Consider the following 14,524-nt stretch of genomic DNA (forward strand, 5'->3'; position numbering starts at 1 on the left):
TATTAATTTTTTATTAATATAACACATCAAAATAATTTGAAAACATAATAATAATAATTTTTAATAAAATAAATCAAAATTTATAAATCCATAATTTACACAGCATTACCAAACACAACTTTTATAATAGATGTTGAAGTTTCCTCCTGCACTGAAGCTCCCTTTTGTTGTTTGAAGCCACTGCTTGATTGCGTTCGTGGGGTTTCTACCCCCAGAATATGAAGTTATTTTTCTAATTAAGGCTTTCTGCCCTCTCTCTAATAAACTGAAAAAACGGCAACATTCATTTTCTAGCCCAGCAGTGTACAAGACAAAATATAACCACCCCATTCATGTGTTAGGTTGGAGTCCTTAAACTGTTTTTGCCACAGTTCTTCGACTAGGTTCAGGAATTCATTTTATAAAAACCTATAGATTTTGTATCGATTCGTGGTATAAATAAAAAATTCCTTTTTATGTTTAAGATTTAAAAGTTTAGTACGTCACCGTTATACTAAATATTCAACTAGAGTATCAAAAACTTAACTACGTTTTATTAAATTAATATTTTATTTGATTGAATTAAGAATTTAATACGAGAAAGATTTTAAGTATAGATTTTGACTTGTTATATATTTTTTTTAAAAAAATTTAATTAATATCTTTCCTTACGGTAAATAAAATAACATATTTCATTGTTCTTTTTAGAAGATATTTGGAATCATTTTGCTGGATCTATTTTCTGTTTTTTTTTTTCAGATTTTGAAATGACCCTCAGAAAACAATTCCAACCAATTATTTGCCATGGAATTTGGACGCTGTATAATTCCAAGTGGGCATGCTGCATTTCTTACCCAGGTGGAGCAAGAAATCGAGGTAGCTGTTTCTGGCTTTTGCTTCTCTGGGTATGATTTGTTGGGCTACTTTATGTGTCTTTTAGTGTGTTTGGTATTGCGATAAATATTGTAGTTGTGATTTGAAAAAAATTATTTTTATAAAAAATATTTTTAATTGAGATAAGTTCGAAAAAAATAGGTGTTTGGTTAAAACTGTAGTTGAAATTGAGGTTGAAGAAAAAATAATTTAATGTGTTTGGTTAAGAATAATTTTGAAATTAAGGTTATAAAATAATTTTAAAAAATATATATTAATATTGATGATTTTTAATTTAAATATTATGGATTTAACTATTGTTATTATATCATGAAATAAATCATATTTTTATATAAAATATTTTTTATTATTCCATGAAACCATCTACAATTCCATTATGTACGAATTACTTCCAACAAGAATTATAGTTTTCATAACTTTTTGAGTATGTAATAAAATTAGATAAAATATTATCAGGTATAAAATTGATATTACAATGCGGGTGAATTTAATTCACTTTATACTATTTTTTCGGGAAAAAAAAGTATTGTTCACATATCACATTGCAAGTGAATTTAATTCACTCTAAACTAGTGTTCTTTAAAAAAAAAATGTTAAAAAAATTAACACACTAAAAAAAAGTTGCAATACACTCATTAACAGTGCAAGTGAATTGTACTGTGCATTATTTTTTCAAGTAAAGAGTTAATTTTCTTGTATTGTTCAGATGAAAAGTATATTAATATACACTGTTCACTGTTCATTTTCAAAACCGGAAAACATCAAAAGATATACTTAAAGTAGTAGTAATGTTCTTTTTTCTTGGAAACAGCCTACACACACTTTAGTATTTTAATTATAACTTTCCAGTCACATATCGGATTGGTGTGATTCTTGACGCGTTGAAAAGGTATCTTGAAGGGCTACAAATTAGTCTCTGATGAGGATTTCGAAAAAGGAACTCCTAAAGCCTAAAATTGAGGCAATTTGTTTTTGACACAACGGGATCATGGAGACGTGATGAAAAAAGAGGTTGAAAAGTGGGGCTGCCTCCTTTGAAAAGAGGGGTATTTGGCATAAAGAAGACGTGTGGGAACCAGAGAAAGAAGAAGGAAGAAGGAGACACGCAAGGAAAGGAATGGCCATGAATACAGTGATGGGTACTCAAATTAATGCCTAATTTGAAAAGAGTATTTCGTGTGGGAAATGCACCAGAGAAGAACCAAAAAAGAAAAAAGAAAAGGGAATTATGTAGTTTATGGATTCAGTAATGTTTTTTCTATTAAATGGACTAATTCTTTGATTATAAGATCAATTATTTATCTGTATTGATTTGATTTCTTTACTGTAATATTGCTCTTTAGTATATTGTTGTTGTCGTTGAATTTTCTTAATAGGGATAATCATTTGCGTACAAAGTCTGTTTACTGTACAAAGTGATCGTTGGCAATCAATTACTGTACTTGGATTGAAAAATAAAAACTAATAATCTACAAAATAAAAACGTTGTGTTCCGAGGGAGGATATGCTTTCGTCCTTGCTATCAAATAAATTTTTTTTTTGGTTACTTTTGTATGCTTTCCTCTGTTGCTAATATCCACCTCAGCATGTAGCATCACTCTGTTATAAACACCTTGGGTATATTGGTAAAATAGAAAAACATTCATTATAATTTGTCTCACAAAATTTTCATGGTTAAGTAAAATCACTCTGCTCTAATGTACACACTCAAAGGCAGAAGCATAAGAACTACCAAACACACCTGCAAACGAATATTGGTAATGGCGTTGACTCAAAACCTTTAATTTGTCTTTAATTTCTTTTTATCCCAATTAGTAATTGCTACGTAATTAGATTTGGAGCCTCACTCCCATTTGCACATTTAGCATTGTCAGAACTGGTTTATCTTTAGAGTTACAACGTAATTTTTAAATATTTTTATTTTTTAATATTTTTTAAATTATTTTGATGTATTGATAAAAAAATAAATAATTTAAACAAATTATTTTAATGTATTTTTAAATAAAAAATATATTTTTAAAAAATTTACAGCATGCAGAAATATGCTATTCTTTTTAGAAAATTTCATGTGTATACATTTTCTTGGCAGCTTCTTCGAAGTTTCAACATTGAGGCAGGTCCACACGTCAACTTTATATATCTTATAATATATCAAACAATACGTTAATTAATTATTATTGAGGCGACCTTACTAATAAATAATATTATGTAAAAGAGATAGCGACTGTAACATTCTCTTCCACATCTCATGATCAGTGCATAATAGGAACAACAGAGGAAGAAAGCAGCACCTCCAATTCCATCACGGAATTCATTCTCCCAAAGTCTAGAACTCTAGCATTGTATTAAAATTAGCTAGCTTTCTTGATTTCTTGGCGGTAGAAATAACAGTACTATTATTAAAATTAAAATAATAATAAAAAAAATCTGTTCAGACTTTTATCATGTACCAATAGAGAAAACACGGTAGATGTCTCTCTGTTTTGGTTTTTTTTTTTTTAATAAAAAAAGCATTTTTTATTTTTAATTTCATTAATTAATAATTTATTTTAATAAGCTTTTTAAGAAGCTCTTATTATCCAAAAAGAAAAGACGATTCATTAAAGAGTTGATGTTTGACTTGACAAGATTTTATTCAATTTAATTGATTAAAATTAAATGAAAACTTCTACGAACAAATTTAATACTAAAACTAGAAAGAAACATAGGCGTTATTTTTAAAATTTCGATCCCTATAATTTTTTGCATCTTATATTTTTTATTTTTTATTTTGATTTAAAATTTTATTTTTTTTATTCACAAGTTAATTTGAGATGAAAGAAAAAAAAGTCACCCAAAAAAAACTTGGAAAAGATAAAAAGTTCTACTGCAGTGGGATAAAAAACTGGTGTGCAAATTGGATAGCAAATCAAGCTTCACAGTAGATGTTGAAGTTTTCTACTGTTAATTATTATGTAGAATGGTTAATTACTCCGTTAAATGTAATCATACATATCCTTCTTTGTTGCATCATTTATCAATTCTATGCATCTGTAAAAATATTAATCATTTCTGTAATTTTAAATTTGCTCATATTTAATAATATATCATTTTTTCAATCATTTTTGTTAAAAATCAGGTGCAAAACATAATTATTTTTTATATGAAAATAATCCTTTAAATCAACAAGGATATTCTTATTCGATAGATAAATAATTATAATTTGAAGTTTGATTAATATTATATTTTCATCCTATTGAGTTTCTCCAAGATGAAAATCCAAAAAAAAAAAATACTATATTGATTTATCATTAAAGTAACCTAATAAAATAATAGATCTATTCACTATTATAAATCATCTTATATCATTAATTATAAATAAATTATTTAAAATATATATATAATACAGATTAAAAATAAAAATAGAGAGAGAGAAGACACATTCTTGAGTTTATCTGTATATAGTATTTAGAATCTTGATGAATGAAACTATCATTCTTGATTTCTTGGGATAGAAAGAACAGAACTATTATTAAAATTAAAAAAGAAAAAACTACCCAGGCTTTTACCATGTAACAGGAGAGAAGACACTATAGATTAAAATAGTCATAAATATTCCATCTTAATTAAGCAAACTTGATAAATCAATTACACAAATCTGACTTAACACATATTAAAGTTTGTGAAGATTGAATACCTAGACTTAATTTTTGAGTTATTCAATAATAAAATATATTATTTTAATATATCTTTAAATAAAAAATATTTAATTCTTTTAAAAAATAACATATATTACATTCACTTTTGCACTGTCAAAATCATTCTAAAAGTGAGATGCACTATAGTATTTTAATCACAATTTTCCATTCATATGTTGGATTGTTGTGATTCTTGATGTTTTATCTTGTTTGAGAATGTTGTGTTTTTAAAAATTTTAATTTGTTTTAAATAATTTTTTATATTTTTAAATTATTTTAATAATTTTAATTATTTTAATCACAATTATTTTAATTTGTTTTAGATTAGCCTCAAATGAGGATTTCGAAAAAAGAACCCTAAAGCATGTACGTGGCGGCCTAAGAAGTCCTATAATTTAGGTTTTTGATGAAAAAGGAGGGTTGCCTCCTTAGAAAAAGGAGTGTTTTTTGGCAATTGCGCCAGAGAAAAAAGAAAAGAAAAAGGAGAACATGCAAGGAAAGGAATGGCTAATTAATACATTGATGGGTAGGGTAAGCAAAAAAATATCGAACCGAATCGAAACTGGCTTGTTCGAACCAGTTTTTGATTTTTTTTTTTTAAATTAGTTTGGTTATTGTTTTTTATAAAAACTAAACCGAACCGAATTTGCTCACCCCTAGGTAGACAAATTGTTCAGATTTCCATTTATTCTAACTCTTTTGTTTTATCACTGCCAAGATTGTTATGCCCGCAATCAAAATATATATTTGTTTTTGTACTCAGAATTATGTGTTGAGTGCATTTAAAAAAAAATTTTATTTAAAAAAAAATATTAAATTCATATTTTTTGATATATTAATATTAAAAATAAAAAAAAAAATGTATATTTTAATTACTAAAAACGAATAGAAAGCTTACAAATAGTTAAGAGACGTATTCCAAAGTAAAAAACAAAACCATCTCATATTGTTTATTTATAAAAACTAAAATGATGGTATTTATTTTAAAAAAACTAAAATAACAATTAATATTTTTTAAAAATATTATCTTTTTTGATATTTTTATTTTTAAAAAGTTTCACATAGTTGTAAATAAAAAAAGATATTTTAATTTAGCAACGATAGAGCATCCACAAGGAAGATATTATAAGGTTATTAATTTTCATTACAAGAAAAGCTAAGAGACTTGGAGAATCACCGTATAAAAATAGTACGTAATTCAAGGTGTTTTGCCTTTTTTTAAATAAATAAATAAAATTGTGTCTTTCCCTTTTCACATCTAACCATTGTGCAGATAGAAGACCTGATATTTGCCTCATCACTAGGCAGAAAGTAACAACATACGCCCTTTTAATATCAAAAAGCTAAATTAGCAGTCTTTAAGGTTACCTAAATTAAATATTGGTACGTAGCTTTTATTTATTTATTTATTTATTCATTTATTTCCAAATATTGACCTTAAGAATGATAAATGGGTGCACTGGTTATAGCTAATCTGTAATATAAAAGATTTATAGGTATTGTTTGATATATTATTTTGATTTTCTTTTTAAAACCAAAATTTAAAATAGACACATAAAATTTATTGGTTCGGATAAAAAGTTTAATTATTTGATAATCTAAGATTTTTAATACTAGGAAGCTCGCCACATATATGGCACAAGCAATTATTTGGTTGAATAATACACACACACATATTGAGTGTGAAAGTTTACACACTTCAAAGTTTAGTTAAAGACCAGTGACATTACCCGCGCGCGATGCTGCGGGTTAATTTAATTTTGCTTAAAAAATTTATATATATAAAAAAAACTAAAGTCTAAAAGTGTTACGTCTTTATGTAAAGTTATACCTAAGAGTCTTAGGTATGGCTGCAACACCTGACCCAAGAGTAATATTTATAATATTAATAATAACATTAAACTTGCATAACCCAAGTTGAAGTGGGTCTGACTGCAATACTAGACCCAATAGCCTTGGATGTGGGTCTGGCTGCCAGGTCGTGTCATAAAAGTATGATAATCAAATAGATTAATTAAAAAGAAAAAAATAAAGAAAAAAAAACCAACAGGAAGAAAAACTAACGAAGAAAAGGAATTTTTTTTTGAATTAACTGGGTTAACCTTTCAAACCAAGTTAACCCGTCAAACCTTGAATTCATGTCGTGAAAGTTTGATAACTAGATAGAAAAAAAAATTGATGGGTTACCCAGAATTAATTGGGCTAACTTGTGAAACCAGGTTAATCCATCAAACCCGGGATCCGTATCATGAAAGTTTGATAACTAAATATAAAAAAATTTAACATTAACAAACTAAATTAAACGAAAAAAAATTAACTAAAAAAAAAACAAACAAAAGGCATCAACCTTTTCAGTGTGGACTGCACTGTGCAATCCACAGTTAAAGGCATAAAAAAAACAAAAAGAAAAAAAAAACTAAAGGCATCAAACGATAACTAAATAGAAAAAAATTTAATATTAATGAACTACATTAAATAAAAAAATTATTAATTAAAAAGAAAAATAAAAGAAAAAAACATATAAAAGGAAAAAAACTAAAGAAGAAAGAGAAAAAAAATCTTAATTAACTATGAATCAACTGGGTTAACCCATCAAATCTGAGATCCATGTCATAAAAGTCTGATAATTAAATAGAAAAAAAATAATATTAAAAAATAATTAAAAAATAAAAAAAACAAAGAAAAAAGAAAAAAAAACTAAAGTCATCAGTTTTTTCACTGTAGATTGCACTGTGCAGTCCACAGTAAAAGACTTAAAAAGAAAAAGAAAAAAAAAACAAAGGCACACGCCACGGGTAAATTTTTTTTCTTTCATAAAAAATATCAAAAAAGACTAAGATCTAAGAGTGTTAGGTTTTTCTGCAAAGATATACCCAAAATCCTTGGGTGTAGCTGCAACGCTTGACCGAAGAGTAATATTTATAATATTAATAATAATATTAAACTTACATGACTCAAGTTTAAATGAGTCTGACTGCAACACCAGACCAATAGCCTTGGATGGGGGTTTGGCTGCAAGGTTGTGTCATAAAAGTGTGATAATTAAATAGATTAACTAAAAAAAAATCAATATGAAGAAAAAAACCAATGAAGAAAAAGATAAAAAAATCTGAATTAACTAGGTCAACCCTCAAACCAAGTTAACCCGTCAAACCTGGGATTCGCGTCGTGAAAGTTTGATAACTGCATAGAAAAAAAAATTGATTGGTTAACCCATAATTAATTTGGTTAACCCATGAAACCAGGTTAACCCATAATTAATTTAACAAAATAAATTAAACAAAAAAATTAATTAAAAAGAAAAACCAGAAAAAAAATATGGGTTAACCCGTTAAACCCGGAATGCGTGTTATAAAAGTTGACATAGAAATTTTTTTTTAACATTAATAGAAATTTTTTTTTAAAAAATATCCATTAAAAAAAGAAAAAATGAAGAAAAAAACAACTTAAAAAAAACACAAAGTAAAAAAAAAAAACGAAAAAAAAAAAAATACAGCTCAGCTTTTACTGTGGACTGCACTATGCAGTCTATAGTAAAAGACTGAGTCCTTTTAGCTATAGTTTAATAAGAAAATAATTGTTAAACCGTGTTTATTTTAAAAACTTAAAATTTAAAATTTAACTTGGATTGTGTTTGTAATTAAACTAAATAAGATATTGATTAGGTGGAATTTAATCAATCAATCAAATCAACTAGTTCATATCTAATTGGATTACTAAAAAAATTTGAAATGATATTATTTTAATAAAGTAATTAATTTGAATTAACTTAAGAAATAATTTATAAGTTATGATATTATATTAAAAAAATTATCTTAAACCAAATAAATTAAGTAACTTGAAAATGCTGTAAAGTTATTTTGATAATTTAGTAAGGATTCGAAGAATATATATTTAAAAACAAACTTTGTCATAAGATTAAGTTATTCCAACAATCCGAGTCAATTAAAACCTCGTTTGTTAAGGTGGTAAACCATAACAAAAAACAACAATTTTTATTTATTTTATTGGCAAAATGCAGGTATAACAGCAGTGCATCATGTTGCCCAAAAAAACACAAATCTTGAATTTTATTTTTAATTATTTTTGAAAACCGGAAAAGCAGGTAAATTGTGACTAAAATAGTATTTAATATTATGGTAACAATTATTTTTTTAAGTGTTTTTTTATTTAAAAATATATTAAAATAATAATTTTAATATTTTTTAAATTTATTTTTAGCATTAACACGTGTAAATAATAAAAAAATTAAAATAAAAAAATATCAAGTTATTTTAAAAACATGGTTAACTGTATTATTATTATTATTTTTCCAAGGGAGGGCCGGAAACGTCATGGGATAGAGAGTTGTTGATAACCATTAACCAATAACATGGCTAAAATGAGTAAGGCTAATCAAAAGCCTGTAAAAGTGTATCAAGTGACTGTTTGCTATTAATATTTTTGAATTGTTCTGAGGTGTTAATATAAAAAAAAATTAAAAAAATTATTTTAATATATTTTTAAATAAAAAATATTTTTTAAAAAGAAACTTGAAATATACTATTCTTTCTCATATTCATGTGTGTTTACATTTTCTTGGCAGCTTCTTCAAAGTTTTGAACATTGGGTGGGTCCACAGACTCCACACGTTAGCTTTCTTTATCTTATAATATAGTTTATAGGTATTTTGCACTAGGATTTTTGTCCTTTCTACTAATTTATCTAAATATAGAATTATAATTTTGATGAATGAAACTAGCCTTCTTGATTTTTTGGGATAGAAAGAAAGTTGGAATAACTTATATTTGGATTTTTCTTGGGGTGGAATTTCTTGCTCCATCTGCGTTGCAGCCTGTGTTTTGCATCCAAAATTATTATTATTATTTGTGCTTTGTGTGTGTGTGTATTCTTTAAGTTATGTATATATATATATATTCTTTAAGTTATGTAACGACATTGTTATTGTAGGAACATTACTATTATATATATATATATTCTTTAAGTTATGTAGCGACATTGTTATTGTAGGAACATTACTATTATTTAAGTATTACCGAAGTCCTAGACTTTGGTCAGCTTTTTCAAAGTTTCAACAATGGGGTGGGTCCACGAGTTAAAGTGTTTGGCATTATTGTCAGAAAATATTTTTTTTTAAAATAATTTTTAGCTTCTGATTCTTTTGTTGAAGATTTTAATTATATGCAGCGGTAGACAAAAGAAAAGCAAAATAGAGGTGTACAGCAACTTGTTGTCTCTTGTAATGTAATCTTTGGTAGGAAAGTCATGGCTTTTTTCCTATCAACTTCTTGTCAAACAATAAAAGAATCTTTGCTACTGTAACATTCTCTTCCAAATCTCATCTCATTATACCATTGATTTCCAATTTCCCTCATCAAATTTCTTAAACCTTTCCGATGATCAGTGCTTCCTTTTCTGATTGAATCGAATCATCTGGAGCTAAACATCTTGCAAATTCCTTGTTATTTCTTATATTCTTCTCTGGTCTTGTTTTTCTTCCTGAATACTACTTAAGCAAACCAGCACTTGAAGAACTACTTGAATCCAGGTAAATTATTTATACTCCATCTTCTTCATTTTGTTTTTCACATGTAACTCTGGTTTGAATCTTTCAAGGAAAACACAAGTTGTAGAAATTCTAATGAGAAACTTTGGAGTTAGGATCATCAACAGTTTCCAAAAATAAATAATTTGATCTTTCTCAGTTGTAACAATCCATGCCTTATGGAGTTCATACTAAATTGACCCCAAGTTAACCTTGAATTCGTTGTTTTTTCTTCTTAGTTTCTTTGCTGTTTGTAACTTATTATTTTAGTTTCAACCTTCCTTTTCCAATTAATGTACTTCCATTAATTTTTATTCAATATTTTGACCCTTTTTGTCTATAGGACAAAATGGGTAGATCAGATGATCCGTTTTGGAATGAAGTTGAAGATATGAATGATGGAAGCATGAAGTGTAAGTTTTGTGGGCGTTTATTTGTCAATGGTACTTCCATTTCGAGGATCAAATGGCATTTATCAGGAGAGAGAGGGCATGGTGTTGGCATTTGTGGTCGGGTGCCTGAAGAAGTTCAAGAAGCAGCCTTTCTAGCTATGAATGGTGGCAACAAAAGACATAAAAGCATGGAATACACTGGTGAAGGATCTTTTCAGCATGTTGACAGAAGTGTCTCTCCTTGGAGACTCAGAGTTGATGCTTATGAGAATAGAGGAACAGATTTAGTGGATCAATTTGTTGATGGCACTTGGGTTCAGCTGAATGAAATCTCTACGTATTTAATGCAGGAAGATGAGGATGTGGAGCGTCTGCATGATGGATCTGAAACTATACCGAGAACAGAACAAGTGCAGCATCTGGAGAGAGGTAGCTTTTGTGAGAGGCCATCAATTAATCAAGCTGATGAGCCTCGAGGAGATTCATCCCAACCAACAGATCCTTTGTGTCTTGATCATGGAAGATATTATGATGTGCAGAACATGGTTAGAGTGAGGACAGAACCAGTGGAGGAGGATGTGGAGAATAGTGGAAGATTAGTGCGGCCTGACGCTGGAGCTAGATCTTCTATAAGCCTTAAATACAACACAAGTGAGACTAGAGGAGTTCCATTACCTACTAGCTCTATAAAGCCAGTGGGTCGAGCATTTGAAGAGAATAAGAAGGTGATTTGGTCTTTGTTAATAGATGATGAAGTCCCAACCATTGGCATTTATGGGATGGGGGGAGTTGGTAAAACAACAATACTAAAACATGTCCATAATGAGCTTCTACAAAGACCAGATATTTGTGATCATGTTTGGTGGGTGGTTGTGTCTCAAGATTTCAGCATTGATAGATTGCGGAATCTTATTGCTAAACGTCTTCGTCTAGACCTTTCAAGGGAAGATGATGATCTGCATAGAGCTGCCAAATTGTCAAAAGAACTAATGAAGAAACAAAAATGGATTCTCATTTTAGATGATTTGTGGAACAATTTTGAACTTGACAGAGTGGGAATTCCTGAGAAGTTGAAAGGATGCAAGCTGATTATGACAACTCGATCAGAAACGGTTTGTCATCGGATGGCTGGCCACCGCAAAATCAAGGTAAAGCCACTTTCTGAGGGAGAAGCTTGGACTTTGTTCATGGAGAAACTTGGACGTGGCATAGCGCTTTCACCAGAAGTGGAACGAATTGCGAAAGCTGTTGCAAAGAAATGTGATGGTTTGCCATTGGGAATTATGACAGTGGCAGGAAGCTTGAGGGGAGTGGATGACATACATGAGTGGAGAGATACATTGAACAAATTGAGAGAATCAGAATTTAGGGACAATGAAGTATTCAAGTTATTGAGGCTTAGTTATGATCGGTTAGGTGATTTAGCACTACAACGATGTCTCTTGTACTGTGCATTATTTCCTGAAGATGGTAAGATTGAAAGGGAGGAGTTGATAGGTTATTTGATCGATGAGGGAATAATTAATGGAATGAGGAGCAGGGCAGATGCATTTGATAAGGGCCACACGATGCTTAATACACTTGAAAATGTCTGCCTATTGGAAAGTGCTAAAATGGATGATGATGATAGTAGAGCTGTCAAGATGCATGACTTGATTAGGGACATGGCCATCCAAATACAACAAGACAACTCTCAAGTCATGGTTAAAGCAGGTGCGCAATTAAAAGAGCTGCCAAATACAGAGGAGTGGACGGAGAACCTGACGATTGTTTCACTAATGAAAAACAAGATCGAAGAAATTCCTTCCAGTCATTCACCAATGTGTCCAAATTTGTCATCTCTATATCTACATGAGAATAAAGAGCTGCAATTGATTGCGAATTCATTTTTCAAGCAATTGCATGGGCTCAAGGTCCTCAATCTGTCTTTCACAGGTATTGGAAATTTGCCAGACTCTGTCTCTGATTTGGTGAGTCTCACTGCGTTATTGCTCCGTAAGTGTGACAACTTAAGATATGTTCCATCATTAAAGAAGCTCAGGGCACTAAAGAAGTTGGATCTCTCTGGTAGTCGGGCACTTGCAAAGATGCCGCAAGGAATGGAATGCCTAACCAACCTGAGGTATCTTATAATGAATGGATGTGGTGAAAAGAAGTTTCCTAGTGGGATATTACCAAAACTCTCTCACCTGCAAGTCTTTGTACTAGAAAATTTTACGAATGCTCCGATAACAGTTAAAGGAAAGGAAGTAGGATCCTTGAGAAATTTGGAAACTTTGGAGTGCCATTTCGAAGATTTTTCTGACTTCGTGGAGTATCTCAGATCTCGGGATGGGATCCTATCATTAAGCACATGCAAGATTTTAGTAGGAGAGGTGGGTGGATATTTAGAGCAATGCATTGAAACTTTTCCAAGTAAAACAGTTGGGTTAGGTAATTTGAGTATCAACGGAGATAGAGATTTTCAGGTCAAGTTCTTAAATGGCATTCAAGGACTGATTTGTGAATGCATCGATGCAAGAAGTTTATGTGATGTTTTGTCATTAGAGAATGCAACTGAACTGGAGCGCATCAGCATTCGGGAATGCCATAACATGGAGAGCTTGGTTTCATCTTCTTGGTTCTGCTCTGCTCCACCACGATTGCCATCATGTAACGGTACGTTTTCTGGTCTTAAACAGTTTTTTTGTTTTGACTGTAAAAGTATGAAGAAGCTGTTCCCGCTTGTGTTGCTGCCAAACCTCGTAAACCTGGAAAGGATTCATGTGAGTTTCTGTTACAAAATGGAGGAGATAATAGGAACAACAGATGAAGAAAGCAGCACCTCCAATTCCATCATGGAAGTCATTCTCCCAAAGTTAAGATTTCTGGGATTGTTTGATTTACCAGAACTGAAAAGCATTTGCAGTGCAAAACTGATATGCAATTCTCTTGAAGTTATTAGTGTAAAGTGTTGTGAGAAGCTGAAGAGGATGCCAATTTGTCTTTCGTTGCTTGAAAATGGCCAGCCATCTCCTCCCCCTTCTCTTAAAGAAATCGACGTATATCCAAAAGAATGGTGGGAGTCAGTAGTGGAGTGGGATGTCCTTCGTCCCCCTTCTCTTAATTGAAAATGGCCAGCCATCTCCTCCCCCTAACGCAAAGGATGTCCTTCGTCCCTTTGTAAAGTAATATAATATAGTATGCTTACAATTACATAAATAACATTTTTCATTTTTTTATTTCATTAAAGACTACTGAATTGTCATATTTTTTTTAACTCTATAGATAAACAATTATAATTTGAAGTTTCATTAATATTATATTTTCATCCTATTGAATTTCTCCAAGATGAAAATCCAAAAAATAAAAAAAAATACTATATTGATTTATCATTAAAGTAACCTAATATTATAAATCATCAATGAAAGTATTCTTCTACACACATTTTTAAAATGTCTAAGAGAGTATGAATATGGCAGTTTTGGTTTCTAAACCTGAAACTGCCATATTCATAAACACATTTTTTAAATACTAAATTTAATACTAAAACTAGAAAGTAGCATAGGCGTGAGTTTTAAAATTTCACTAATGAGGATTTTAAAAAAAGGAACTGCTAAAGCCTAAAATTTAGGCAATTTGTTTTTGACACAACGGGGATCATGGAGACGTGATGAAATATAATTTTAAATTTTAAAATATTTTTAAATAGTTAAGATTAAATAATTTTTTAACTTAAAACAATTCAACTTCAATAAAATATCAAAATATTATGAAATTAAAATATTTTAACACTAATATTTTAAATATAAAGCTAGGTCAATGTTATCAAGGCTAATGAGATCTAAAACATCTATATTTTTGCTTAAATTCCTACAAAGTATAAACTTGAAAAAAAAACAACATGAATATAAACTATATATATTAGTGATAAATCAAAATTTAAAACATTAATTTCATAGTTAATGAAAATAGTAATGAAAAAGAGCTTTTTATACTTTAATGGTTTAATTAATTAATTGAATCAGGTTTAATTTGATTCAATAGCTTTTTAAGAC

At 29.4% G+C, this 14,524-nt stretch overlaps 1 protein-coding gene across 2 annotated transcripts in view; it reads left to right on the forward strand.

Annotated features, from left to right (window-relative positions):
- The first annotated feature begins 9,790 nt into the window (after positions 1-9,790).
- LOC118035583 (probable disease resistance protein At1g61300) overlaps positions 9,791-14,524 on the forward strand; it is a 42,872-nt gene continuing 38,138 nt past the window's right edge. The window contains exons 1-2 of one of the 2 annotated variants that reach the window (XM_035041185.2): positions 9,791-10,098; positions 10,439-13,815. In XM_035041185.2, the coding sequence (XP_034897076.1) occupies positions 10,445-13,597 (3,153 nt within the window). In that variant the 5' untranslated portion in view covers positions 9,791-10,098; positions 10,439-10,444 and the 3' untranslated portion in view covers positions 13,598-13,815. Of the gene's footprint in view, positions 10,099-10,438; positions 13,816-14,524 lie in introns of those variants that run through there. The other variant, XM_073407012.1, reaches the window with a different exon arrangement.

Source organism: Populus alba, chromosome 19 (assembly GCF_005239225.2).
Source record: "Populus alba chromosome 19, ASM523922v2, whole genome shotgun sequence".
NCBI lineage: Eukaryota > Viridiplantae > Streptophyta > Magnoliopsida > Malpighiales > Salicaceae > Populus > Populus alba.